At 32.2% G+C, this 27,012-nt stretch overlaps 1 protein-coding gene, 1 long non-coding RNA gene and 1 pseudogene across 3 annotated transcripts; 1 reads left to right on the top strand and 2 right to left on the bottom strand.

Moving 5' to 3' along the window:
* Positions 1–675: 675 nt before the first annotated feature.
* On the bottom strand, positions 676–14,816 carry LOC144546104 (wall-associated receptor kinase 3-like). Its single transcript, XM_078294635.1, has 4 exons — positions 14,757–14,816; positions 8,539–9,277; positions 8,298–8,447; positions 676–2,089 (listed from the first exon to the last, which is right to left on the bottom strand). The coding sequence occupies exons 1-4, from the start codon at positions 14,814–14,816 to the stop codon at positions 909–911; spliced, it is 2,130 nt and encodes a 709-aa protein (XP_078150761.1). The 3' UTR covers positions 676–908.
* Positions 5,872–7,092, top strand: LOC144546527 (uncharacterized). The gene is made up of 2 exons (XR_013508819.1): positions 5,872–6,145; positions 6,825–7,092. It is a non-coding gene; the product is annotated as an uncharacterized LOC144546527 (long non-coding RNA).
* Positions 14,817–23,083: 8,267 nt separating the features above from the next.
* On the bottom strand, positions 23,084–26,100 carry LOC144546366 (scarecrow-like protein 33 pseudogene; annotated as a pseudogene). The gene is made up of 2 exons (XR_013508753.1): positions 26,011–26,100; positions 23,084–25,121 (listed from the first exon to the last, which is right to left on the bottom strand). The product of XR_013508753.1 is annotated as a scarecrow-like protein 33 pseudogene (transcript).
* Positions 26,101–27,012: the final 912 nt, after the last annotated feature.

Here is a 27,012-nt window from a genome sequence, read left to right as displayed (position 1 = left end):
GTCATTTGAAGGTACTGAGCAACTTGCGATTGCAAGTCTTTTATTTGCACAAGCCGGAGTTTGAGAGGATAGTGTTTGAAGATAATGTGTAGTATTGGAGATGAAGTATGAACTTGTTTTGAAGATTTAGGCTTTCACTTGTTTTGTTGGATCTTTTAATTAGTTTAATTTGTTATGAAGTATGAACTTAAGTTTAATTTTATGGACTTTGAATTTCATAATTAAGATTAACTAGTGTTTAGTATCTATATTTGATTTGAATTTGTAAAGGATGTAATGTATATTATGGATCTAATGTTATGTTGTTTGGTATTATAATGTTCACTATCAATTTTATATTTGTAGATGCAATTGTTAAGCTATAACTAGTCTTTTAGATGAATTATAAATTTGGGTGATGTGAGTGTGTACATACACTATGGCAAAACTATCAATTTTTTTAACTTGTAATGTTAAATTAATAATATAATAAATATAATATATATAATATATATAATGGTCATATCCTCCATTTTTGAAAGTTACAGTATCGCCGTATCTGTATTGTATCCGATACGATACCCATGCAACATAGATAGAAACAATGTTCTACACGACTTTAAATGGATATTTATGATCTAAATAATATAAAAAGATAATGTACTATTTTGAACATAAAATTGGGATGAATATTTTTATTTTCTATTACAAATCTTGGAATTCAACTACAGTGTTTTAGGAAAATATACACATAGAAGGAATCTGACATAATTATACAAACTGAAGCAAGAAGACAATGATACATTACCATGAAGAAGAATATCAAGACAGAAAACTAAAATGAGTACATAAAAAGAAAGGTGATATTACTGAGAAATTATAGAGAAAATAAAATATACAACAGACAAATAGGACAAAAATGAATATAACTAACGACCAAAAGCATTGCTCCCCTCAGCTTCCTTGTCTATATTGAAATAAGAGCCGGTATAATCAAACTCCATGTGATGATCAGATCGTTCATTGAGCAGATTCTCTGTTTCTTCAGGATTGTTTTCTTGTCCCCAAGGATGCTGCTTCAGTTTGCTAATTCGATGAAGCTCGTCGGCAACTTCCTTCATTATAGGTCGTTCTTCCCCCTTCATATTTAGACATTCTTTAGCCAGCTCAGCAACTGCCTTGATTAATTCCATGTCATCTACATGTTTTATTTCATCATCTAGAAGCTCTTGCATTTTGTCCTCTTTCACAACAGAGAGAAAGCGAGACGAAAGACTCATCTCTTCTCCCGATACGTGAAAATCAATAACGGGCTTGCTGGTTAGAAGCTCCAAAAGAACCACACCGAAACTGTACACATCGCTCTTATCCGTCAGTTTGCAAGATTGCATGTATTCTGGATCAAGGTACCCGCATGTTCCTTGAACAAGCGTGACAATTTGCGCCTCATCTGTTGGAGCTAGTATGGATGCTCCAAAATCAGACACCTTTGCCATGTAATTTTGGTCCAAAAGAATATTTGCTGACTTCACATCTCCATGGAAAATCGGAGGAGATGCTGAAGTATGCAAGTACGCAATTGCTTCAGCCGATTCATATGCAATCCTTAGACGGGTGTCAAGGGAAATGTGTGATCCTTGCTTTTTATGGTGGATATAGTGATATAGAGTACTATTTGGGATAAACTCATATACTAGAATAGGAACCTCGACCTCTAGGCAACAGCCTAAGATTTTTACGATGTTCTTGTGGTTAATTTGTGAGAGAATAAGCATTTCTTTTCCAAATTCTTTTTTTCTACTCTCATCAACTATCTTACATTTTTTAATGGCAACCGTTTGATCTCTTAGAATTCCTTTGTAAACAGTGCCTTGGCCTCCATGTCCAAGAATATTTGAACTGTCAAAATTACTTGTTGCTTGTTCAACCTGTTGGTTCGTGAAGATTGTAAAACCATACCCTTGGTCTGATTTAATCTTCTCCAACAAAATCCATCCTCCATGTTGTTCAAAGAACTTTTGTTTTATTTTAGAATATTTTCTTCTTTCTAAGACCCGATATATACCAACAAACCCAATAAATAACAAAACAAAAATACCAGCAGCAGTTCCTGCAATAATATACAGATCAAAATTGCTTTAATTTCTAGTACAAATATTTGTAGATGTTGCTTCTAATACATGCCTATTTATATAACTTCAGTTCTGATCAATGTGATAGAGAATTGTATATATGATTTATTTTTTAGTTTTCAAAAAATGAAGACATGCTATGAAACTTGTGTTGTTTTACATTTCGACCTATCGCGATCTCTCTCTCTCTGTTTGAGAAGCCATGACAAGTTAAAAACCCCGATATATCACTCTATCTCTATTTCTCTCTCCCTCCCTTCCTCCCTTGGTTTTTTATCTTTCAATTTTACCTTGGCTATGGCTAGTATGCTGAGCATGTGATGGCATGCACATGTCCAACAGTCCAACCACCATGTCACCTTAATTTATATATGAGCAGCACTTAGCACTACGAGGTTAATATTCTGATATTGCATAATTTTCTTTGTGGGACACAAAAGTTGATAATGTAATATTAGGTCTTTCTGATTTGTAATCATTCATAGTTATTGCAAAAGAATTTATTGAAGAGTTAGGCTAATATGACACTAGTGTTATATCAAACTAAATAACACCACATCTTAAATCCTTAGATCTGCTTTAAGATTCGTACAAAATGAAGTGCTTGAACAGTAAAAGCGGATAGTACGAATCTTAAAGCAGATCTAAGGGTTTAAGATGTAGTGTTATTTAGTTTGATATAACACTAGTGTCATATTAGCCTAACTCTTTATTGAATGGAAGGTCACATCATTTTTTCTGTCTTCTTTCATTTTTTTAACGGTCAATTGAGTTGCCACTTGTTCAGACTTCTTAAGTATGCATATGTTTTTTAAAAGATTTTGGACCATCCAAAATCAGTGATTTTATAACTTTCTAAAAATATAATACTTGGTCTTCCAAGCACATTCCACTAGTACAAAAAACCCCTTCACCGACCCTTAATCACCGACTATTTTAAGCAAAGCATCAGTGTTGCTCACACTACACTGACTCTTTTATTAAATAACAGTCAGTGTTGTTGTTCAACACTGACGCTTTATAAACAGTCAGTGTTGGTTATCAACACTGACTGTTTTTCAAAAAAGAGTCAGTGTTGAACACCAACACTGACTGTTTTTCAAGTGTCAGTGTTGATTATCAACTCTGACGCTTTAAAAAGAGTCAGTGTTGGTACTCAACACTGACTCTTTTGGAAAACAGTCAGTGTTGAGTACCAACACTGACTCTTTTTCAAAAGAGTCAGTGTTGAGTACCAGCACTGATTCTTTTTCAAAAGAGTCAGTGTTGAACACCAACACTGACTCTTTTTCAAAAGAGTCAGTGTTGGTGTTCAACACTGACTCTTTTGAAAAACAGTCAGTGTTGATAACCAACACTGACTGTTTTCCAAAAGAGTCAGTGTTGAGTAGCAATACTGACCCTTTAAAAACAGTCAGTGTTGGTGTTGAAGACTGACTGTTTTTTTTTTTTTCAAATATCATAATTAAAAATATATTATTTTGTTTTGAACATTTCATTGAACACATGTAATACATGAATTTATTTAATAATATCAAGTTAAAACTTAAAATCTTTCAAGTTTTTACAAATACGAATTTAATAATCACAAGATAATACAAAAAGACGGAGAATCCTAAAGAAAATCACGAGTTAATTATATGAAATTTGATAAGGGAATCCAATTAAGTAATTTGTGAATATTTTACAATACAATGAAGTCTTCCAAAATTTATAATATATTTTTAAACTTTGATTAGTTGTTAAGAAAGTATGTACATAAATAAATAATATGATAATACAGTTTATGTTGAAGAGCATAAAAATAAAAATATGTTAATTAGAAACTTAGAATTTTGTAAATTTAAAAATAAATTGTTAAATAATTTTGACACATAAAATTATATAGCATTATATGCATGTTGCATATATGAATTTTGCATAAATTAAGGTGGGTTGTTCTAAATTCAATTTAATTCTAACTTCAAATTTTGCATAAAATTATTCTAATGTTGTGTATATATTTATTGCAGAAAAAATTGGATTCACCCCAAAGGGAAGGCAACAGTTGAAATTATGTTAAACACAAGCAAAACAGAGAGCATGCTAAAAGAATTACCATTCAAATTGGATTCACTCCAAATGTCGTCCGTGGGTCGATTGGAACCGTTTCAATTAGTAGTACAATTGTTTAATTGTTTAAATTGATTAAGTAGTATGATATGGACTCCCACCCACAACCTCAGAAATGGACACCTCCTTTGAAATCAAGACCATTCATCTCCTATCAAACGGAAATAAATTTACAAATCTAAATTTAGGTAATAATTGTACAGAAAATAGTATGAAAAGAATTAAAAATAAATATTTTCTACTATTTTTACATCTTATATGTCAAATAATACTTATAAATGTCAATTTTATATAATTTTATCGTTATTTGTCTCTTGAAATTGAGCCAATAATTTCATACCGTTCATTTTTACGTAATCAATCAACGATCGATGTGCAATGAAATGAAATTTTATTTTCATTTACCTATCAATCAAGAGGATGAAATATTGAAACATCGAAGCACTATAAACACTTCTAGTTGGATTGAAGCTTAGACATGATCGAACTTCGAAAAATTTTATTTTGGTTATGTTTAATATTTTTTATCTCATAAACTTTTGCAAAGAATATATCCCTTAAATAAAATTCAATCTATATAATATAATTCTATATATACAAAATTATTTTGCAAACTTTTTTATTTCTCTTCCTTGCAAATTTTTTAACTTTCTGTCGAAAAAAATTACCGACGGTTTTTAAAGAAACAGTCAGTGTTGGTGTTCAACACTGACTGTTTTTTGAAAAACCATCAGTGTTGATAATCAATACTGACTGTTTTTTAAAAAACAGTCAGTGTTAACACTAACACTGACTGTTTTCGAAAGCAGTCAGTGTTGCTCTCAACACTGACCTTTTTTTTTTAAACCGTCGGTGTTGCTCTCATCACTGACCCCTTTTTAAAACCGTCGGTGATTTTTTTGGCAGATGCCGCTGAAATTTTCGTTCCCGGTTATATGTTTCGATTTTAGCCGCGAAGTCATTTCCCCTTCTAAATTTCATTTCCCTCTTCGCGATAAACCCTCTCCATCTCTCTCGCTCTCTTCAGACCCTGTAGCCGCCAGACCTCACCCTTTTCGCCTAGCCCTAAACCCTCTCCGCACCATCCCTCTCTCTCGCATCAGATCGGCACCATCCCTGACGCACCATCTCTCTCTCGATCTCTCACCAGCACAGACGCATCAAATCGGCACCATCCCTGACGCACCATCTCAGTATACCGATGAATAATTAAAGGGGTTTGAGGCTGAATCAAGTGCTCAGGGAGGTCATTCAGAACATTTAAAAGGTTTCAATGGTTACAGAGGCTACAATTCAACCTGAACCAGGTTCTGGTCAAGCTCAGGTCACATGACCATGCATTTTCAGATTTGTCTGATCCATTTGCTCATGAATTTTGTACATGGGTTGTAAATTTTGTTTTACGGAACCAAAGAGACATGGATTAAGGGCTTGTATACCAATTTTTACCATTTTAGAGATTTTATTTACATTTTTAGGAATTATTCTCCTGTCAGGGGCATGGACTGTCATTTTGACAGGAAAATTCAGAATTCTCTCATTTTTAAATATGAACTTTGAAAATTCATAACTTTGTGTAGAAAAATCAGAAAAATGCAAAGTTTGCGTCCATTTCATGTATTTTTCAATTCTTTATCTGACTGTGGAATTGGTTTTGCAATTTAGTCCTTCAATTTGTCAGTATCAGCTGATTTTTCAGCAGAGGTCAAAATAATGCTTTTCATTGCATTTCATTGTGACAGTAGCAGGCCTATTCTCACTAGCTGTTGTCATTCCTTACTGGTAAAATCATTTTTGGTTTTATAATTTATGCTGTAGAAATTACAGATGCTGAAGACTCCAGAAGTTGTGGTACATAAACACCGGATGTAGATTGTTTAAGCTATACGCCGAGAGATTATCTACTGTTTCATGTGTCTAAGGTTGGTTAGATACTCCCTGCAAATATCTTAAACTATTATTAACTATCCAACATGTAGATGTAATTAGTTACGAAAGTCTCTCTAACCCTGAGTATTGTATGAATTTAAACAAGAGAACTCTACTCTTATTCATGGTAGTACCTAATTTGTTAAATATTGGTAAATAATTTATTTTGTAATTAGTGGTGTACAATGATACCATTGTTAGTTGGTCAAGGGTTAAAAAAAAGTTCGTTCATTTGAGGCCTCCACGATTAGGATGCTTCCAGTAGAAATAATTTCTTGCATCATTATGCGATTATATATTTTTTGTGTGGAATTGTTCTTATTATATATTTATTGTGGAGATGACCTCTGTGATTATAATTTAGAGTTTTCTTCATTTCATTGTGACTTGATTTTAATTTGTATGCGATTTTACTTGAAAAAGGTATGTTTGAAAAATGCTTAACAAATGTATAGTTCAGGGGCAATTCAAATGTCACGTTCAACTTTTGCCTACAAATTTTCGAAGTTAATTAGTTCAACTTTTGCCTATAAATTTTTGAAGTTAATTATAGGCATGGAGTGAATACACTTCTACGGTATATTGTCATACTACCCTCTTGTCATGCACTTTGTCATTGTGATATTAAATTTAATGGCACAGATTCTAATTTTCACTAATTGCTATCCGTAGGTTGTACTAGGTGAAGTGGCAATGTGAGGTTGATTACGTTGAATAGGCCTCGTCAATTGAATGTCATCTCTTCTCGGGTGGTACTATCCTTTGTATTAGTTATAGGTTGCAAGAAAGAGAAACATTTTTTATTTAAGTCAAGTAAATAGATTTTTGATGGCAATTAACTTGGATAATTTGGTGTCTTTTGTGTGTTTTGTGGATATATGGCATGTAATTTGGATAACATGAAATTTGATAATTTTTAATGGCAATTAACTTTTTTGTTGTCTTTTGTTTGTGATTGTGGCATATTAATTTTTTAATGTCAATAAATGTTGAATGGTAATATATGGCTAGCAAAACAGAATCATGTCAACACAGAAAAACAGTCGGTGTTGATGCACAACACTGACTGTTTTGAAAAGAGTCGGTGTTGGTGCTCATCACTGACTCTTTTTAAAAAGAGTCGGTGTTGGTGCTCATCACTGACTCTTTTTGAAAAGAGTCGGTGTTGGTTCTCAACACTGACTCTTTTTGAAAAGAGTCGGTGTTGGTGTCAACACTGACTGTTTTTTAAAAGAGTCGGTGTTGGTGCTCAACACTGACGCTTTAAAACAGTCAGTGTTGAAGCCAACACTGACTGTTTTTAGAGAGTCAGTAAAAGGTATTCTTCACTGGCGCTGGTTTTACTGACGCCGCTATAACAGTCGGTGTAGGGGTATTTTAACAGTCAGTGAAGGGGTTTTTTGTACTAGTGTTCTAATATGTAGAGCATATTTGAGAGGTTCATATCAATTGTTTGAACTTAATTTGAAAATGGAGATAACGATGCGAGGCACGATAGAGGCAATTGAACCATACTATATCATCAAATATAAAAATACTAATTGTTGATCATTTTATTTAATAAATATAATCATTAACTAAAAAAATGTAAAATTTTGTATAATCAATCTAATCATAATAATAAAGATTATACAAGTTGTGATCTTTTATCCACGATGTATTATGATGTTCTATTTGTTTTTTTTTTCTGTATAAAACATATCACATATTTTATATACTTCTATTGAGATTATACTAGTTGATTATATATTTAAAAGTCTTTTGCATTACTGTAACTTAAGGAAACGTTTTTATTATTTTTCTCTTTTTTGGAAAGCAAAATAATGTTTTTTTCCCTAAGAAAAAAAAAATCTAAGTTTCCACTTTGAGACGGTCCATTCATGCATACCCAATTAACCACTCCATTTCGATTATTATCCAACCACTCCATTTTATTATTTTTTTTCTATATGTTAAATATGATTCATACTGGATTCAGTATGTTAGTATTTGGGTGATTGACTTTTTTTAAGAAAATTGGATAGATACAATTTATTATGATCCTATTTAGACTCAAGCTAAGTAGGCAATATTTTTTATTTATCCAGAAAAACATTGAAAACTTCATGGAAGTAATTTATCCAGAAAAGGTAATAACATATATACCTATAAGAAGGGCCGCATTGAGATCGCACTCTCTCGGATTGTTATGGTTGCTCCGCCAGCCGAAACGACAAGAGCAGCGATATCCTCCTTCAAAATTGTGACACTTTCCTTGCTTGGAGCATGCATTTTTGTTGGCACATTCGTCAATGTCTGCATGAATATCACAAAATATCTATAAGCCTATAAAAGATTAAATAAATAAAAAAGAGCAAGAGCAGAAGAGAATGAGAGAGAGAAAGACCTTGGCAGCCTGCATCAAGGTAAGGATTGCCTTCATAACCATCGGAGCAATTGCACAGATAACCACTACCAGTGGTTGAGTTCAAACAAATACTGTGATCACTTCTGCATGCATAGGAGGATTTATTTTTCAGTGCATTGTCGCATGTTGTGTTTCCTATGGCCCAGTCGAGAACCATAGGCAGTGGTTGAGAGTTAAAGAGAGTAAAATTATCTGGACTTAAAGTCAGCCAGTCACTAGTGATGTAAGTTATGTTGAACTTGAACTGAGCCTCCTCCACCACCATAGCATAGCTGCAACGACTGAAATTATACACATCCGAGTTGTTGTATCTATCATCAAAGTATGAATAGATCCCGCGTGTTTCTTTGGAGATAGCTGTCTGGCAACAACCAATTCCAGAGCAGGATCCATACTGAATGATGGTATCTAGGCTATCACAGGAAGAAAGGCACCCAACTGAGTAATTAGATTTAGAACTGAAGTCAAGGATGAGATAGGCAAGTGTATTACACCCAATGACTGTAAATTTGTTCTTGTTTTTGTTGACCCAGAATTTACCATCGAAGTAAAGTCCATAATTAGAATTAGGATCCTCTTTCTTGGTGTTATAGCACTGGGAAGATATATGGCTGCCTACACGTGCCTCGCCCAGTGACAGGCTTATATTCAGAACAGGAAGATCAGCAAGGTAAGGTGTAGGTGTAGTACCATTATTGTAAGTTGTGTTGCAAGTGATCTAAAAATAATTAACTTCAGACTGCAGGGAGCAATTTGGGCCAATGCCGAAAGGGTAAGGGATGGGAATTCCACCACAGCTATCTTGGCAACTAGGCAGAGCGATGGTGCTTGCTGATTCAGTGTTTTTGAAGTGGAGGAGGAGAAGAATAAGTTGGGTTAGTATCATTACTTGGAACAAATTTATTTTTGTTTCTTTCATCATATTCATAGAGAGCTAGCCTTAATTAATTACTGAGTTCTCTGGTTAATTTTACTGCACTTTGAGGCTCTTTATAAAGTATTAGTCTTCTGAATTTATTTTCAATTTTAGTTAACATCGATCAGACGCGCGTATTGATCTTTCCAAAATGACGCGCTTAGTTATAGAATGAATTTTTTTTTTATCAAAGTAGGGGTGTAAACGGATCGGATAATATCCGATTTCGTCTAAATCCGAATCCGAAAAAGTACGTAAATTATCCGATCCATATCCGTATCCCAAAAAAATATAAGGGATACAGATATGGTAAGACTTTTTACTATCTGTATCCGACCGTTTACATTTTAAACAACAACAAATGTGATATATGTTCTTAAAGAGGAGAGTTCAAATGCACCCAAATTTTTGTGCACCTAAATGCACCCTATCTTTTAAATCTTTTTTCTCCGTTTTCAAAGTCTGAATAGTCAATCCGAACTATTAGATGCGATCTATATATTAAGATGTGCTTGGAGACCAAATTTTACATTTTTTAGAATTTTTTTACTATTTATTACGCCACTTTGAAAATTGCTGATTTTACATTTTCTGGACCATTGGATCAGCGATTTTCAAAGTGGCTTAATAAATAGTAAACAAATTCCAAAAAATGTAAAATTTGGTCTCCAAGCACATCTTAATATATAGATCGCATCTAATAGTTCGGATTGACTATTTGGACTTTGAAAACGGAGAAAAAAGATTTGAAAGATAGAATGCATTTGGTTGCACAAAAATTTGGGTGCATTTGAACCCTCCTCGTTTTTAAATTGATTTATTAAATTACATATTGTACGAATAATTTATTATATTGCATATAGATATATATTTTAATGAACAATATAATACTATGACATAATTAGTGACTAATATTTTAATAATATAATAGATGTTTTGTAACTAACAAGTTAATTGTGAAAAATATCCATATCCGTTCGATATCCGATCAGTATCTGTAACATTTAATATCCGATCCGTATCCGTATCCAAGACTATTTGAGATTATCCGTATCCGTATCTAAAAAATTATAATGGATACAGTAAGATCACTATCCGATCCGTATCCAACTGTTTACACTCCTATATCAAAGCCAGCCAGCCATACATTTATTCATGTATATTAGTGTTTTCAAATCTATGTTGCATAGATACGGATACGGGTATCGTATCGGATACGATACGGATACGGTGATACGGCAATTTTCAAAAATGAAGGATACGATACGGCTATTAATATATATATATTTTTATTATTTTATATATTATATTTAGATAATCATAATTTAAATCAAATTTGTAGGAAAAATAAAGACTTAATTTAAGTATAAGTTAAATACCATATATATCTAGAATACAGCACATGTGACCTCTAGTGTAGTGGTGAGAGTTTTGGCACCGCCAGTGTGTATCCGGGTTTGAATCCCGCCTTCAGCAGAAAAAAAAAAATTGAGCGGTTCACAGACGCGGTCCACAGGCGTGCGCGTGGTCTACGCGCGCGGTCTATGGGAGCGGCGCGCGGTGGATGATCCTGTGCGGCCGTATCAAGCCGTATCTGTGAGTATCCAGCCGTATCGGTGGGTGTCAACGGAGTATCGGATACTTATCGTGGCCGTATCGGACGCGTATCGGAGTAACATAGTTTCAAATAGTGATTGTTTACTTTTTATTCCCTTAAATAATTCGAGACTATTTTTAATATCACTATTTTGTAATAATAATCGCAAAATAATTAATCAGCCACACATTTATCACTATTTTGTTTTGAAACTCGATGTCCATACATTCATCAAAGCCAGCCAGCCATACATTTATTCATGTATATCACTATTTTCAAATAGTCATTGTTTACTTTTCATTCCTTTGAATAATTCCAAACTATTTTTAATATCACTATTTTCAAATAGTCATTGTTTACTTTTCATTCCTTTGAATAATTCCAAACTATTTTTAATATCACTATTTTCAAATAGTCATTGTTTACTTACTTTTCATTCCTTTGAATAATTTCAGACTATTATTAATATCACTATTTTGTAATAATAATCGCAAAATAATAAATCAGCCACACATTTATCACTATTTTGTTTTGAAACTCAATGTCCATACATTCATCAAAGCCAGCCAGCCATTTATTCATGTATATCACTATTTTGAAATAGTCATTGTTTACTTTTCATTCATTTGAATAATTCCAAACTATTAGTAGTATCACTATTTTGTAATAATAATCGTGAAATAATTAATCAGCCACATATTTATCACTATTTTTGTTTGAAACTCAATGTCCATACATTCATTATCCCTAATTCGAAAGAAATTGTTATAAAAAAAATCAATTTGTAGGAGAAAATGTTATTAAAAAATATCAGAAGAAAAATCGGCAATTACCAATAATTTACTTTCATTCAAACATCCACATGCACCTGTGATTTTTTTCTTGGTTGTCTTCATCATTAACCAAACAATTTGATGGACAACAGTGACAGTCAATACATGAAGTCACCTGCTCAAGTCAACTTAAATTTAAAGATATAAACACTTTAAAATTCAGTAAAAGGACCATGATTTTTTCTAGATGTTCGCATATATTGAAAATTATTGATTTGGACAAACACCACACGATTGTAGAACATTTCTTCTTTGTCAATCAAGTTTTTTTTTTAATTGAATTATCAATTATATGTGGGGTTTAAGACCAATTTTACAAAAATATAAGTGTAGGGGGTAAATTAAAAATAACAAATGTTTTAACCTGCAGATTTTGTAGAAGCTTGGAGAACAAATAGAGGAGCAGCTAGAGCTTAACACTGATGAAAGCCTCTTAATGTATAAAATAACCTAATTGATGGTTTTATACATTATGAGCTTTTTAGGTGATATATATAAGTTAGATTCTTAGCTGGCGATGATATATAATTAATGTATTGATTGGTTAATTTTGAGGTTGTAATTGTTTGTTGTTTATTAAGGAAAATTCTCTTCTATTTTTAAGTTCATACAAAATGTCACGGCTCAAGAAATTTTAACCAAATTAGAACATAGTTGTACGATTTCTATATTTCTTGTTGTATATATATTTATGTTTATGGTAATTTTTCATTGTGAGTCTAATAAATCCAATATTAATGATCATCCAAAATTTTAAAATACCGTCAATTTAGTTTAAAATCTTCAACACCCTGTGTCACTGCCAATTTGAAGTATGAAGATAATTCAAGATAATTGCAATTCTTTCTATTTACAAAAAATAATTGTAAATACTTGTACATATATCACTCAAATCATTAGCTGCATCTGATGGTCATGATGAATCTAATAAATATTTGTACATACATCGCTTTTGTGAACCGCTTGATTTAAAAACTCGGAATTTCCGTAATGGATCTGACCATTAACCTTTTCGATCTGACTGTGGTTTTCTTTTCTTTGAATTAACTTTACTTCTGGGGATGCACTTACATATATATATAGAGGGTAGAATATCAAGTTGGCAGTAAATTTTGGCCAAAACAAGTGATGCTGGTACAGGACATGCACTGTTGACTTGTGACACTGGTACCCTAATTAATGTATGATAGTCGTGGATGTCACTACCTTAGTGTAAACACATGTTAGATCTAGATACACGTCCTATTTGGAAGCACGTGCCGGTGAGGAAGTCAAAACAATTTGTCAAGGATAAAAACAATTTGTCAAGGATAGAAACAATTTTTCAAGGATATTTAATTCTTGAGAGCGACCTCCATCACTTTGTCAAGGATTGTTATTCTTGCCTCTCGAGTAAATCAATTTTGTACGAACGGCACTACTATACAATAGGCCATTATACTATCGCATAAGGTGCTAAAGTGTCAATAAATCACGCACTATTTTAATAAGGGGCGGATCATAGTTGAAATTTTCAAAATTTTATTACCAAGTACTAGAATATAACAAATTTAAAGGAGCTTCATTTTTATTCGAACGCTTCAATTTCTGTGTTTGTGCAGTGAAAAAAAAGAACGAATCCTTTCCAATTTGGAAATTAAGGTCATACCTGTAAAGAAAAGAAATAGTGCCGGATCCAATAAAAAGGTAAAAGACAATCCCTAATTAATCTTGCAATCTTCTTCCATTCTCCACCAACTCAGCAGACATGAGATAATTTTTTGATAAAATCAGATGACATGAGATTATGTGAAACAACAGCAACAACAACAATAAAGCAACATCTCCTGGTCTCCAGTTGTTAGCGAAAAAAATCACCTTCCATACAAAATTTGTGCATAGGAAGTAGACATCGGACAAGTTGGTTTCATTTTTTCAAATAATGTTTTAATTAATGCATAGTAACATTCAAACTTAAAATGAGTAATTAAACTTGGTAAATGTCTCAACTAATTATGATGATTTCTATTAAAGTTCGAGTACCACTACGAAAATATTTATTCAAAAAAATGTATTATGAAAGTGGGTAAACCAGGAAACACATGTTAGACGAAGTATTTCCAAATACTAATTATGATTTTTGGGGTGATGGATAATTAAATTTGGGGTTAATTTCTCATATACCCTTTAAGAGTTCTTCAATTTCTTATTTACCCCTCAACTCTTTATTATATTCAATATGTCCTTCAACTCTTTTTATCTTTTTCTATTTACCCATAAATTTAATTACTCTTATTTAAATATTATTAAGATCTATCTTTTCCCATTATACCCTTGCTCTTATTTATAAAGTTTTGTGTGCAACCAACAGCATGGTAACGTAAATCAAGAAAAACAAAAAAAAGGTACTAGCGAACAATATAATGCTAATCGAACTATTCAACATAGCAACCAAAAACCTTATTCACCCAAAATCAAACTATCTTAAGCAACTCCTGAACAAAGGTTTTGAAAACAAACTTTATGAAATTAATTGTGTTCTTGACAAGGTAACACAAAAACACACAAAATTAGACATACAGCGTAAAATATATATATATATATATATTTTTTATTTTTTTTGTTTGAAGGTTAGATGGCCAGCTGTCTTACTAACTAATATATTAAAAAAAGAATTTTTTTTACAGCGTCTCTGTATTTACTATGCAATTTATCAGAATTGAAAAGTAATATTTACAATTTATCAATATATTAATCTAACTAAACTAAACTAAAGTCTTATTAAGGTAGCATCAAATCGCCACTTCCGCTACAGGTTTTGTAACCGTGTACCACTGTTGGTCAGTTGCGCCAGTGTACTGGTCTCTTGTACCAGTACCGGCTTATTCTCTTGAGAGAAAACTCTTTTGTTTCTTATCGCCACAGGGCCCATGGCCCCGCTGCCAAAACCGTGTCTTAGACTGTTTTTGTATTCATACCCACATACGTATGTACCATGCTCCAGAAAATATTTCATAACTATGCAACGGTGTGTGGGAATGGTAAATTTTGCACTTAAGCCCCTCCAGAAACTCATGGCGTACCATCATTTCCACAGAATGTGATCCGATGTTTCCATCAAGGTTTCACCACACAATGCTCAGTTCAGGTCCATGCTGCATCCTCTCGTCAACAAGACCCGCTGTGTTAGGAATTCTTGTTCTTTAGAGTTGAACCCGTAGATCGAAAAGCCTTTATTATCTTTAGCAGCACCTTGATCGAGTTTCCATAATACTAAATTATAGATGCAATCTATTAGCATTATATTGTTGGCTAGTACCTTTTTTTGGTTTTTATTGATTTACGTTACCATGCTGATGGTTGCACACAAAACTTTATAAATAAGATCAAGGGTATAATGGGAACAGATAGATCTTAATAATATTTAAATAAGAGTAATTAAATTTATGGATAAATAGAAAAAGATAGAAAGAGTTGAAGGACATATTGAATATAATAAAGAGTTGAGGGGTAAATAAGAAATTGAAGAACTCTTGAAAGTTATATGAGAAATTAACCCTTAAATTTGTAGGATGTAATTAACATAATATCTCTAGTTGTAAAATTGTGAATAATCTTTATAGGGGACTACTTTACGTGGGCCCAACAAGCACAAGTGGAAATACCCAAATTTGCTTAAATGTTTAAACAATGGCAGTGTATTTATTGGGCCACCTCATGTCTTCATCAAACCAAAAAAAAATAAAAAATGAAAAGACATTTAAAGCCCAAAGCATGATACCTAGGGTTCGGTTATTGATTCCTTATATATGGGGCTTCAGCCACACAAATTAAATTACCAAAATTCTTGTCTGGCAGAATAAGTTTCATTGAAACTTCATTAAAACTTCATGCTCCTGCCTGTTTAGGTGAAAAATTAAAATGGTATGATCCAGTGAGTTCTTTGCTGGCTTTATCTATATAATTTCCCAAAAATATTTTGCAAAATTTCAAATATTCCTATTAAATAAATTTTAAGTTGATAATATATATTTATTTATGTGATAAAGATTTAAATGATAGTATGTATTGATTTGTCAAGATATTTGAGGAAATCAACAAAGTTCATACTGTGAGATAGTATATTACTCGTAATTCTTGCTACATAGTCGCTAATTTGTTGCAGCATATACATTGACAATATAGCATCTTTATCGTTCGAGAATATAATCAATCTTAGAGTATTTTTCTTATTCAGGAGCTACGGATTTGTCAGCTACCATGAATTTGATGAGATGTGGACATTTTTTAAGTCTTTATGTATGTCGTATCTCTTGAAACTAGCTTTTCACAATAAAAGTATAGTTCAATTTTGGTCTAAAGAAAATTGACATTAATACTCAATCTTCAAAAATAGAAAAAAAAAAATTGTTCTCCATATCGTAATCAATGATCAAATAGTATATACATTTATGTTTAAAAAAACTGATATATTTTTCCTTTGCTTTATTTTTCCAGCAGGAGAATGAAGACATGGTAGAGGGGTCCTCTAGTGAGGTTGTTTTACTAATTTGTCGATTTGTATTTTAGATTTCTTGACACATTCTTGATTTTTTAACTGGATTCTTTTAATATAAGTAATTATCATCTTTTGCTTTGAGACATCATCTCGACTCATTAATTTGATTTATTTAATTCATCCGTAGGTTTGCCAAGATGTCAGACAACATTTCGACTCATCTGAGATCAACTTCACACACGCACATAAACTAAAGGATGAGGTTTTTTGGAAGTGAATTAGTAGAAGGCTCAGCATCCACCGTCCCCGCTTCCACTTTCATCACCGATGAAGGTTTATTGTCGGGCTTGCCGCCCAATGGAACACCTCAGAAATCCCCAATTGTCTTGCCACAATCCAATTATCACTTGGCCAGCATGTTCTAATTTTTAGGATACAACAATCCAGATCCGTGCTGGCTACTTCGTCACATCTTTTGTCTGATCAGCGGATAACATTTGTTGGGTATAAAATCAACAATGCATGTCGTTTACTCAGATTTAGTTATGGACTAATAGTTACCCGTACAGTGGATATCCGTAGTTCCGTACAGTGGCTAACATGAGTAATGCTCCAATGGGTAGGATTGTAGAGAGCGTGTTAGGATTTAATGGAGTTCGGGTGTCTACAGAGATGCTCTTTAGTAACTGGGATGCCCAGGAGATGTTAGTTTAGTTGAATTAATTAGGGAAGTAGTACTATGTTTACATGCAAAATTTATACTTTTTGTAGTTATTTTAGTATCAAGTCAATTTGTCAAAAATATTAAAAACTGAATGTATTAAATAAAATTAACTTAAAACTCTCATATTTGACAATTTGACTTGATACTAAATAAATTCAGAAAATTATAAATTTTGCATTTAAACATACACCTAGTGATGAATTATCGGTTTGAATTTAATTTGTCATTTAAAATTGATTTGATAGGTTTCAGAATTAGTGTTATATAAGCTAAAAATACACTGATTTCATACTAGCCTAACAAATTAATGCATGCCTTGTTTGGTCTTTATCTCTCTCCTTAAATTCTCCTCTATATTAATGCTACTTACCATATCTTTCCAAAAGAAAGAGAAAAAAAAGACAGATCAAGACAACAGACAAGCATTCGACTTCTTTGTTTGCGGCTTAGATCTAAACTGAATCGATCCATATGCAGGTATAATTTCTATGTATATCTATGTGTACATTTTTAACATTGAATTAAGATACCTGACAGGCTCGTGACGAAGATGGAATGAATTGCATTGTACATTTTGGCAAGAGATGAGGATGTTACTCATCAAGGGAGGAGATCATGAGGCGTTGATTCGACGTGAGCTTGTTCAAGTGTTGTCTGAAGCATAGAGAAGATTATGCCAAGACATTAGATTCATGTTGTTGTAAATTTGCATGTTTATCAAGTGTGTAAAGTGTATGTTTCTTGTAAAATGGTACATTGTCTTGTTGTTTCTTGAATTATGTGATATTTGTTGTTTCCGGTAATTTTTCATTTTTATTGAAATAATAATTCCAATAAAGAATCTGGAGGTAATTAATGGATATTTTAATTTATAGATTGAAAGATAATATCTCTACTCTCTAGTTGTAAAATTGTGAATAATCTTTCTAGTGTTGCCAACAAGGTTAAGAAAAGTGCCTAGAATTATAAAAGATGCCATTATTAGAAATAATTTTTCTTTTACTTTGTTGGTGGTTTACTAATCTACTTATTTAGGCCCAACAAGCACTAAGTAGTAATGAATACCAAATTTGATTAAATGCTTAACTAATGATAGTGTAAAACAAAAGAAAAGACATCCAAAGCCCAATGCATGTTACATTGGATTTAATAATTGATTCCTTGTGAGCTTCAGCCGCACAATTTAAATGACTAAAACCCTTTTTGTGTAGAGATGAAATGAGTTCATCGAAACTTCATGCGCATACTGGTTACGTGAAAAATCAAAATGATATGATCCAATGCGTTCTTTTCTGGATTTATCTATATATATCTCTCAAAAATGTCTTTCAAAATTTCAATAAGGTGCTAATATATTTATAAAAAGATAGGTAATACATGTGACGAAAGATTTAAAAGATAGTATGTATTGATTTATTGAGATATTTGAGGAAACTAATAGAGTTCAAACTCTCATATATCAAATTGGCCACATGGGCATGGGAGCACTATGTAGGTCTGACACTATGCTATTTTGTTTTGTGTTGTTATCAGCTGCGATTATTTGAACATATTACTAGTTTCCTTGTAAGTTACCTAGTTTAAATATATAAAACGGACAGTTAATTCTTGCTTTTTTTTCAAAAAAGAAATTTGGCCAACAGATTCAAAAATAAATAAACTATTTCAAATTGCTTATAATTTTAATTCTCTCTATTTAACTATAAAATTTTGGGTCTGATGTACATCGAAAATAAATTTGAATCTGATGGATATCAAGCCGTTTAAGATTTGTGCGCATCACGTTGCTTATTTCACATCACAAACATCTATGGAGATCAAGTGCAAACAGTTTAATTAATTTGACAACTGTAACAATATTTTCTCAAATTTATATGCATGTTTTTGTCTTGTCTAGATTGATTGTGATTCAATTTCAATAGAATATTAATGTCATTTGATATCCAATTGAATGCATTAAATATGTATTGTTGCAATTTTCAAATCATATGATGAATGAATCGTCACACATAATTCAAGTCATTTGATAAATAAATTTTCATACAAAATATTTTTTAACAGTTATTAGTTGTCAAATTAATTAATGATAAATAGATCACACCCAGAAAATTAAAACATAGGTTTTGGCCGATTTTTTGTTTGGTTTCTTTTCATTGCTTGCCTCCTTAATGATTTTCTTCTCTGTTTTACAAAAAAAAAATTAATCTCCTTCTACTACAAAGCTTCCTAGTTTCAAGGATCTACCCATTTTTCTTAAATAAAATTACTACAAGAAGACACTCAACTGCAGTCATCTGTTTTTATAATAAAACAAATTAAATTTTCAAAATTAAAAATGTGATAAATATTTGATAATTAATTCATTCTGTAATAATAATTAGGGTAAGACTGACAAATTAATTCCCGGGCTGTCGGTGCATAATTAATAATAATGATTTATTATATATATAAAAAGCTACCAACATAGAGAATTTAATCAATGCTTTTGTTCCATACATGTTGAACTTATGTACACAGTTTTTTTTTAAAGAGATGTTATACTATAGACTCTAGAGTATCTCAGGCATTTAGAATATGAAGATTTTGAATCTTTGATGTCATGCGTGAATTACTTTCAGACAATGATGATCGATGCATATTAACATTTATGCTTAAATAAGTACACTTGGTAAATATCTCCACTAATTAGCATTGTCATGTATACCGTACACATCATGTATACCTTCCTTAATTACTTCAAAAATCCTTAAACACCTTTCCTTAATTATTTAAAGAGGGATTTGGCTTATTTCGGTGCTTGTCAATGGATGATGATTTTAACAGAGCAATTTTGGCATCATGAAGAGCACAAATCGTATGTATCACTGTTTAGATTCTATAGTCAGTGCGCTTCATGAAGCCAAAACTACACTGTTTAAATCGTTACTCCATGTCAATGATATTGACAGACACACTACAGCCCAAAATGAAATGTAAGAACTAGGTAAATGCTCTCTAAATATGACATAAAATGTCCATTTAATTTTCTTTATTCTTAAAAACTGAACAAACATTACAGGATGATCATCATCTTTTGAGTCAAGTTAACAGTTAACACTGCAATAATTGTGAGTAAGCAGTTTATAGTCATTGAAACTTAATGCAGTGATAATGATTTAAAATCTCTGTATTCTGTGATAACATCTATCCAAAATTAACCAAATCCATAAAAATTATTCTTCAAGAAGAAAATTAGCTGCCTAATAAATTACTACAAAAGATCTGACAAATCCCATCTCTCAAGATCACATGACTAGCAACTATCTCAAGAGCAATTGATCTGAGACCCATCAGAGAGGTGGAGTGTGCAGCCTTTGGACCCGCTTGTCAGACAGCAATTGCAGCTAGCCGTCAGATGCTCGTTGCCAGAAGAAGGGCAAGTCATGTACTCGACTTCTAGACACTACTGCGGGCATGCAACAGCTTTTGCCTTGCTGCCCATTTCTCCTATGAACAGCATTCCTGCTTTGAGGAACAAATGGTACGTCCATGTAAACAAGTAAATAACTTTTCTTCTTTAATGCAAATTTAAAAAAAGAAAATTAAAGTGAAGGATGTACCGAACAGTAGGAGAATAACAGCAATGGAGAGCCTTGTGTAAGCCATAGTTAACCTTTTTATGACTGTGGTTTTCTTTTTCTTTTAATTAACTTTACTTCTGGGGATGCGCTTACATATATAGAGGGTAGAATATCAAGCTCGCAGTAGAGTTTGACCAAAACAAGAGATGCTGATACAGTACTTGGCTGTTGACTTGTGATACTGGTACCCTAATTAAAGTATGATAATCATAGATGTCACTACCTTAGTGTAAACGCATCTTAGATCTAGATGCACGTCCTATTTGGATGCACGTGGAGGTGAGAAAGTCAAAAATTTGTCAAGGATAAAAACAATTTGTCAAGGATATTTAATTCTTGAGAGCGACCTCCATCACTTTGTCAAGGAATTGTTATTCTTGCCTCTTGAGTAAATCAATTTTGTAGAATATTATGACCATTAAACATCTGGTTAAGAGAGGGTGGCTAAAATGATAAAAGATACCATTAAAATTCTGTTTAAACATTGGCAGTGTAATTATTGGGCCACCAGATGCCTTCATCAAAAAAAAAAAAAAAAAAAGGAAAAGACTAAAGCCGAATGCATGATACCTTGGGTTTGATTATTGATTCCTTATGGGCCTTCAGCCACACAAACTAAATGACGAAAACCCTTTTGTCTAGCCATGGAATTAAGTTTCATTCAAACTTCATGCTCATATATGTTTAGATGAAAAATTCAAATGATATGCTCTAATGAGTTCTTTGCTGACTTTATCAATATATAAATCTTCTAAATTTTTTGCACAATTTCAAACATTTATATTTCATAAATTAGGTCCAATGTTTTAAAGTAATTAAGTTGCTAATGTATATTTATAAAAATATAGATAATAAATATGTTGAAATATTTAAAAGATAGTATGTATTTGTTCGTTAAGATATTTTAGAAAATCAATAGAGTTTATACTATGAGATAATACATGGGACGTAATCATCTCCAATTGGTCGACCATTAATTCCAGCAGATACATTGACAACATAACATCTTTATCATTAGAGGACATTATCAGTCTTAGCGAATTTTATTATTTACGGGCTAGGATTTGCCAGCCTAAGTGAATTTTCTGGCCAAGTTACATATTTTCTGGTCATTATGTATGTCATATCTCTTGAAAATGTCTTTATCAATAAATTAAATTGCAATTTGTGTCTAAAGTAAATTGACAACAATACTCAATCTTATATATAGATATAAAATAGTTCTTCATATCGTGATCAATGATTAAATAGTATATACATTTATGTATAAAGAAAAGTTACAATTTTTTTCATTGTTTTATTTCTGTCTGTCCGCAGTCCCTTCTAACAGGTTTGTATTCTCAAGTTATCGTAGGATGCTTGTTATTAATTATAAATACATTTTAATATATATATAGAGAGAGAGAGAGGGGATCCAATTACACAATTTATGGTGATGCATCTTGACACCATATTTTTATAAGTCATTTTTGCTATTTTAAAATCCAAACAGACAATCCGAACTATTCAACATGATCTCCATGTTAAAATATGATTGGAGACCAAATTTTACGTTTAAAAAAAAAATAGTATTTATTAAGATGTGTAGAAAATTGTTGTTTTCAGACAATTTTGGGCCATTGAAAAGAAACAATTTAAAAAAATTCTAAATAAATAGTAATAAATTTCCAAAAAATGTAAAATTTGGTCTCCAAGCACATTTTAATATGGACATCATGTTGAACGGTTCGGATCGACTCTTTGAATTTTGAAATCACAAAAATGACTTATAAAAATATGGCATCAAGATGTGTCACCATAAAATGGTGTAATTGAATCCCTCCTCTATTTACTTTTTACCTATTTTCATACAGTTAAAATCTACAGTTAAGTATTGTTAGAGTTTTGATTTTTCCATTATACCCTTCTTTTTTTCTCTTTTATACTGACAAATTAAAAAAGTGCCAACTGAATCAGAACCATAACAGAGTGAGGAGAAAAGCTAAACTAATGTGCGACGCTCTCCAGTGCTCTCCAATAATAGAGGTAGAAGATAAGAGAAGAAATGTTGAACTGGAAGGAGAAGAAATGGAGAAGAACAAAACAATTACAAACCTTTTTTTTTTTTTTTTGAAAAGTAACAATAACAACCTATTCAGTACATAACCTCTTAAAATTAGAATACCAACGTTTAAAAAGTTGTAAAAGGTATACCCACTAACAAAACCTCTAAAAGTCAGAATAGGAGTTCATACCACCAGTAAGTACTCATAAAAGTCTTTCATTCTTAAATTTTCACATTTACTTTTTACCCATATAAATCAGAAAATTATAAAAACACCAAATCCTTTGAATTCTTATCAAATTGATCTCAACAGCAAAACAACCAAAGCATTCAAATCAAATTAATCTCAACAACAAAACAATTAGCAATTTTCAACTAGAAGATGAACTCAAAGCTTATTCTGCTTTAGGTTTCCACAATGAAATACCATATATTATGTTACCCTTCCAACCCAAAAAGAACCAATTACAATCTTCTTCAACAAAACATGCCTCATTATAACCAGTTCTAAAAAATTCACGGCATTCTTTCACTACACGTGGATCTACCGGAAATGGTTGTAAACCGGTCTGCAAATTTCGTATGTGCCAATGCTTGTAGTTTTCCGGTCTTACCAAATCTGATCCTTCACAAGCTATCAGATTAATTATAGAAGGACCATAAATTTCTCTTTCCAATAGATGCAAATGCTTATAGTCCCCTAGAACCAATGTGTCATGCATATCGAAATACCTGGAGAATTGCAACAGAACCTGTCTAAACCGTGTAATAAAGAAGGGACTGAAGGATAAGTTGAATATTCCTTGAACGAAAAGTTTCGGTTTTGTCTCTTGAATCAGATCGAGGAGTTTATTCCTAGGAGTATTTTTGCCTGACAAAGGTTCGTCCCTTATGCTACCTAATCTATAAAAAGAATTAACTATAAGGACTTCATCATCATTAATACTAAGATCATCAATACAAATGGCCTCCCATTGTGAGGTGATCCCCTGATACTCAAAAGGAACTCCAAAACTTCGAGCATAATCTTCCAACCTCCTTCCTGTCTCGTTGATTCTTTTAGCACGGTGAAAGCCCGGCTGAGGCAAATCTATCCCAGTAATTCGTAATTTTGGGGGTCCATCTTTTCTTTTTGCAAGTGATTGAATTAGAGATGGCCATTGGAATCCCTGAGTAATGCCAAAATCAACTACATGGATTTTTGATGCATTGCTTGTGGCATTGAGAATACTCTCATTAGCAAAATGATGTGAAACTCGCATGACAGGGACTACCCTTGAGTACCTATAAAAGGCCTTCATATAGTCATTAGTGCTTACTTGTCTAGTGAAATACTGGCGATAGGTCGCACTTTCTGTACCGGCCAAGCGTACTTCTAGTCCATCAACAAGAATGCATGCAAGCCTTTGGATCCCAACTCCAATAGGAGATGCTTCCTTCCTTATTTGTTTTATAAGTTCACAAGAAAATTTATTATCATTCATATATATTGCATTTGCACAAGATATGAGACTTGCTCTGAGATTGATATGGTGTTGGTTTTGATGATACTCGCTATATGAGTTTGCTTCGAGCTCCTTGATTTCTCTTAGGCTAGATATTTCTTCCCTTGAACAGTTTTCCTCGTTGTATAGTACTAATCTATCCCACATCTCATCTCTAATTGTTTCCTCACCTGAGACCATGGCTATTTTGCAATTTCGCTCCTCCAAAAGGTCCAAGTCCCCATCATTTGTATTCCTTTTACCCTTTGATTTACTTTGCAAATTACTTTCTCTCTCTTCCCCCAATCTAAACTCTAGTGAGTTGCTTTCTCATTTCTTTGTTGGATTAAGTGAAAGATTGCTCACTTGCAAATTAATTGACAATTTATTGTGATTCGGAAGGAACTTCAATCCTTCTTCTACACCTCTCTGAAATTCAGCAGCCAGCAAATTCTCCAAACACGGACCCACTTGATCTTTTAAAACAGAAGTTGTGAATTTAGGATTTACCTTTGATTGTTTTGGTACCAATTGATTATCTGGTAAAGGTGGATATTTTTCCCCAAGGATATCATAAAAAGGTTTCTCCATGTCCCTAAGAGCTGTATCTTGATAACCATTTATCTCATCTATATCTTCCTCCAATAAATACCGGCTTATGTAGTCTAGTGTTGGATCTAAAAGTATTTCAGACTTCTCATGTTGGTTCAGAGAAAGATTGTTATATTGGCTTTTTTCGGGGATAATTTGTGTGAAGTTAATGGAACTGTGCAATTCATTTGCCTTCAAAAACCTTGAGTTGTTCTCTTTCGGCAAAGCCATGTTTGTTGCTTGCAGCTTCCAAAATTTGATTGACAAATATTTGTTCTAGAAATATCATGAATGAATCAAATTAGTGAAGTGAAACTGTTGAATAACATTATTCAGTAAAAAAAAAAAATACATTTCCAATTTCACCGTTAATAGTTGGCTAGTTAAGATTAATTTAGTAGAAATAGAAGAAGCATCAATGTCAGTTTAATTATATATATTTGTTCTTATGTTCCTTATTTACTAAAAATGCATTAATTAAACACCGAACTTTCCAAATAACTAAGAGCTTTAAATAGGGACAAAATCGGTGTAGAGAAATTATTTTTTTCTGTCAGTTCTTAGCGTTGTGATTGGAGCACTTACAATAGCTCTTCTCTTTAATGAAACTACTAAGATAACTAAACCAACCAACAGCTATCAACTGTTCTTTAATTAAACCAGTGTTGTAAAAAACGTCCATTGAGGCCGATTAATCGTCCGATTAGTCATTGGCTGTGACCAAACCATTATAGATTTTTCTGACTAATCAACCGATTATTCGTGATTATAGCCGATTATTCCCAATTATTCTCCATTAATCGACCGCATACCTTTATTTACAACATTGAATTAAACTAGCTATATTAGTAGAAACTAAAACATAAACAAAATAAATAAAATAATAATCAGTTTTAGCAAGGAACATGGCATCCTTATAGTGTCCCATATTAACTTTCAGAAAACAAAATGCAAGTTCTATAAATAAAACAAGAAAATAAAACTTTTTTTTGTTTTTCATAAGCCATAAAAAGGAAAAAATAAAGGGTGCCAACTACGCCCTATATTTATAATTTCCCTTTCTGCTCTAATTTTACTGATTTTCAATGAAATCAGTGCCATTGTGAGGCCACTTTTGTCAGCAAAAAAAAATGTAAAAGGGTTGAGAGAGAATTTTCCAGCATACCTCAAAAGAGCATCACCAGTTAGGTCGATGAAGAAGCTCCATTTTAGATATTATATTGAGAAGTTTGTTTGGGATTTTTGTAATGAGGGAGATGATCACAGCAATAATATAATAAACTGTATAAATAGATGTTAATTATGTCGCTTTCTAGACTGTCAACATAGAGAAATTATAACGGATACGGATACACTAAGACTTTTTACTATCCGTATCCGAACGTTTACACTTTAAACCATAACAAATGTGATATATGTTCTTAAATTGATTTATTAAATTACATATTGTATGAATAATATATTGTATTGCATATAGATATATATTTTAATGAACAATATAACAATCATATAATTAGTGACTAATATTTTAATAATATAATAGATGTTTTGTAACTAACAAGCTAATTATGAAAAATATCCATATCCGTCCGATATCCAATCAGTATCTATAACATTTAATATCCGATCCATATCTGTATCCGTATCCGTATCCAAAAAATTATAACGGATACAGTAACACCACTATTTGATACGTATTCGACCGTTTACACCCCTATATCAACGCCAGCCAGCCATACATTTATTCATGTATATCACTGTTTTCAAATAGCCATTGTTTACTTTTCATTCTCTCGAATAATTCCAGACTAATTTTAATATCACTATTTTGTAATAATATTCGCAAAATAATTAATCAGCCACACATTTATCACTATTTTGTTTTGAAACTCGATGTCCATACATTCATCAAAGCCAGCCAGCCAGCCATTTATTCATGTATATCACTATTTTGAAAAAGTCATTGTTTACTTTTCGTTCCTTTGAATAATTCCAAACTATTTTTAATATCACTATTTTCAAATAGTCATTGTTTACTTTTCATTCCTTTGAACAGTTCCATACTATTTTTAATATCACTATTTTCAGATAGTCATTGTTTAATTACTTTTCATTCCTTTGAATAATTCCAGACTATTATTAATATCACTATTTTGTAATAATAATC

The sequence above is a fragment of the Carex rostrata genome, chromosome 29, assembly GCF_964058835.1.
Source record: "Carex rostrata chromosome 29, lpCarRost1.2, whole genome shotgun sequence".
Classification (NCBI taxonomy): domain Eukaryota; kingdom Viridiplantae; phylum Streptophyta; class Magnoliopsida; order Poales; family Cyperaceae; genus Carex; species Carex rostrata.
The sequence above is the reverse complement of the archived record's forward strand: the minus strand, read 5'-3'. Positions and strand labels throughout refer to the sequence as shown.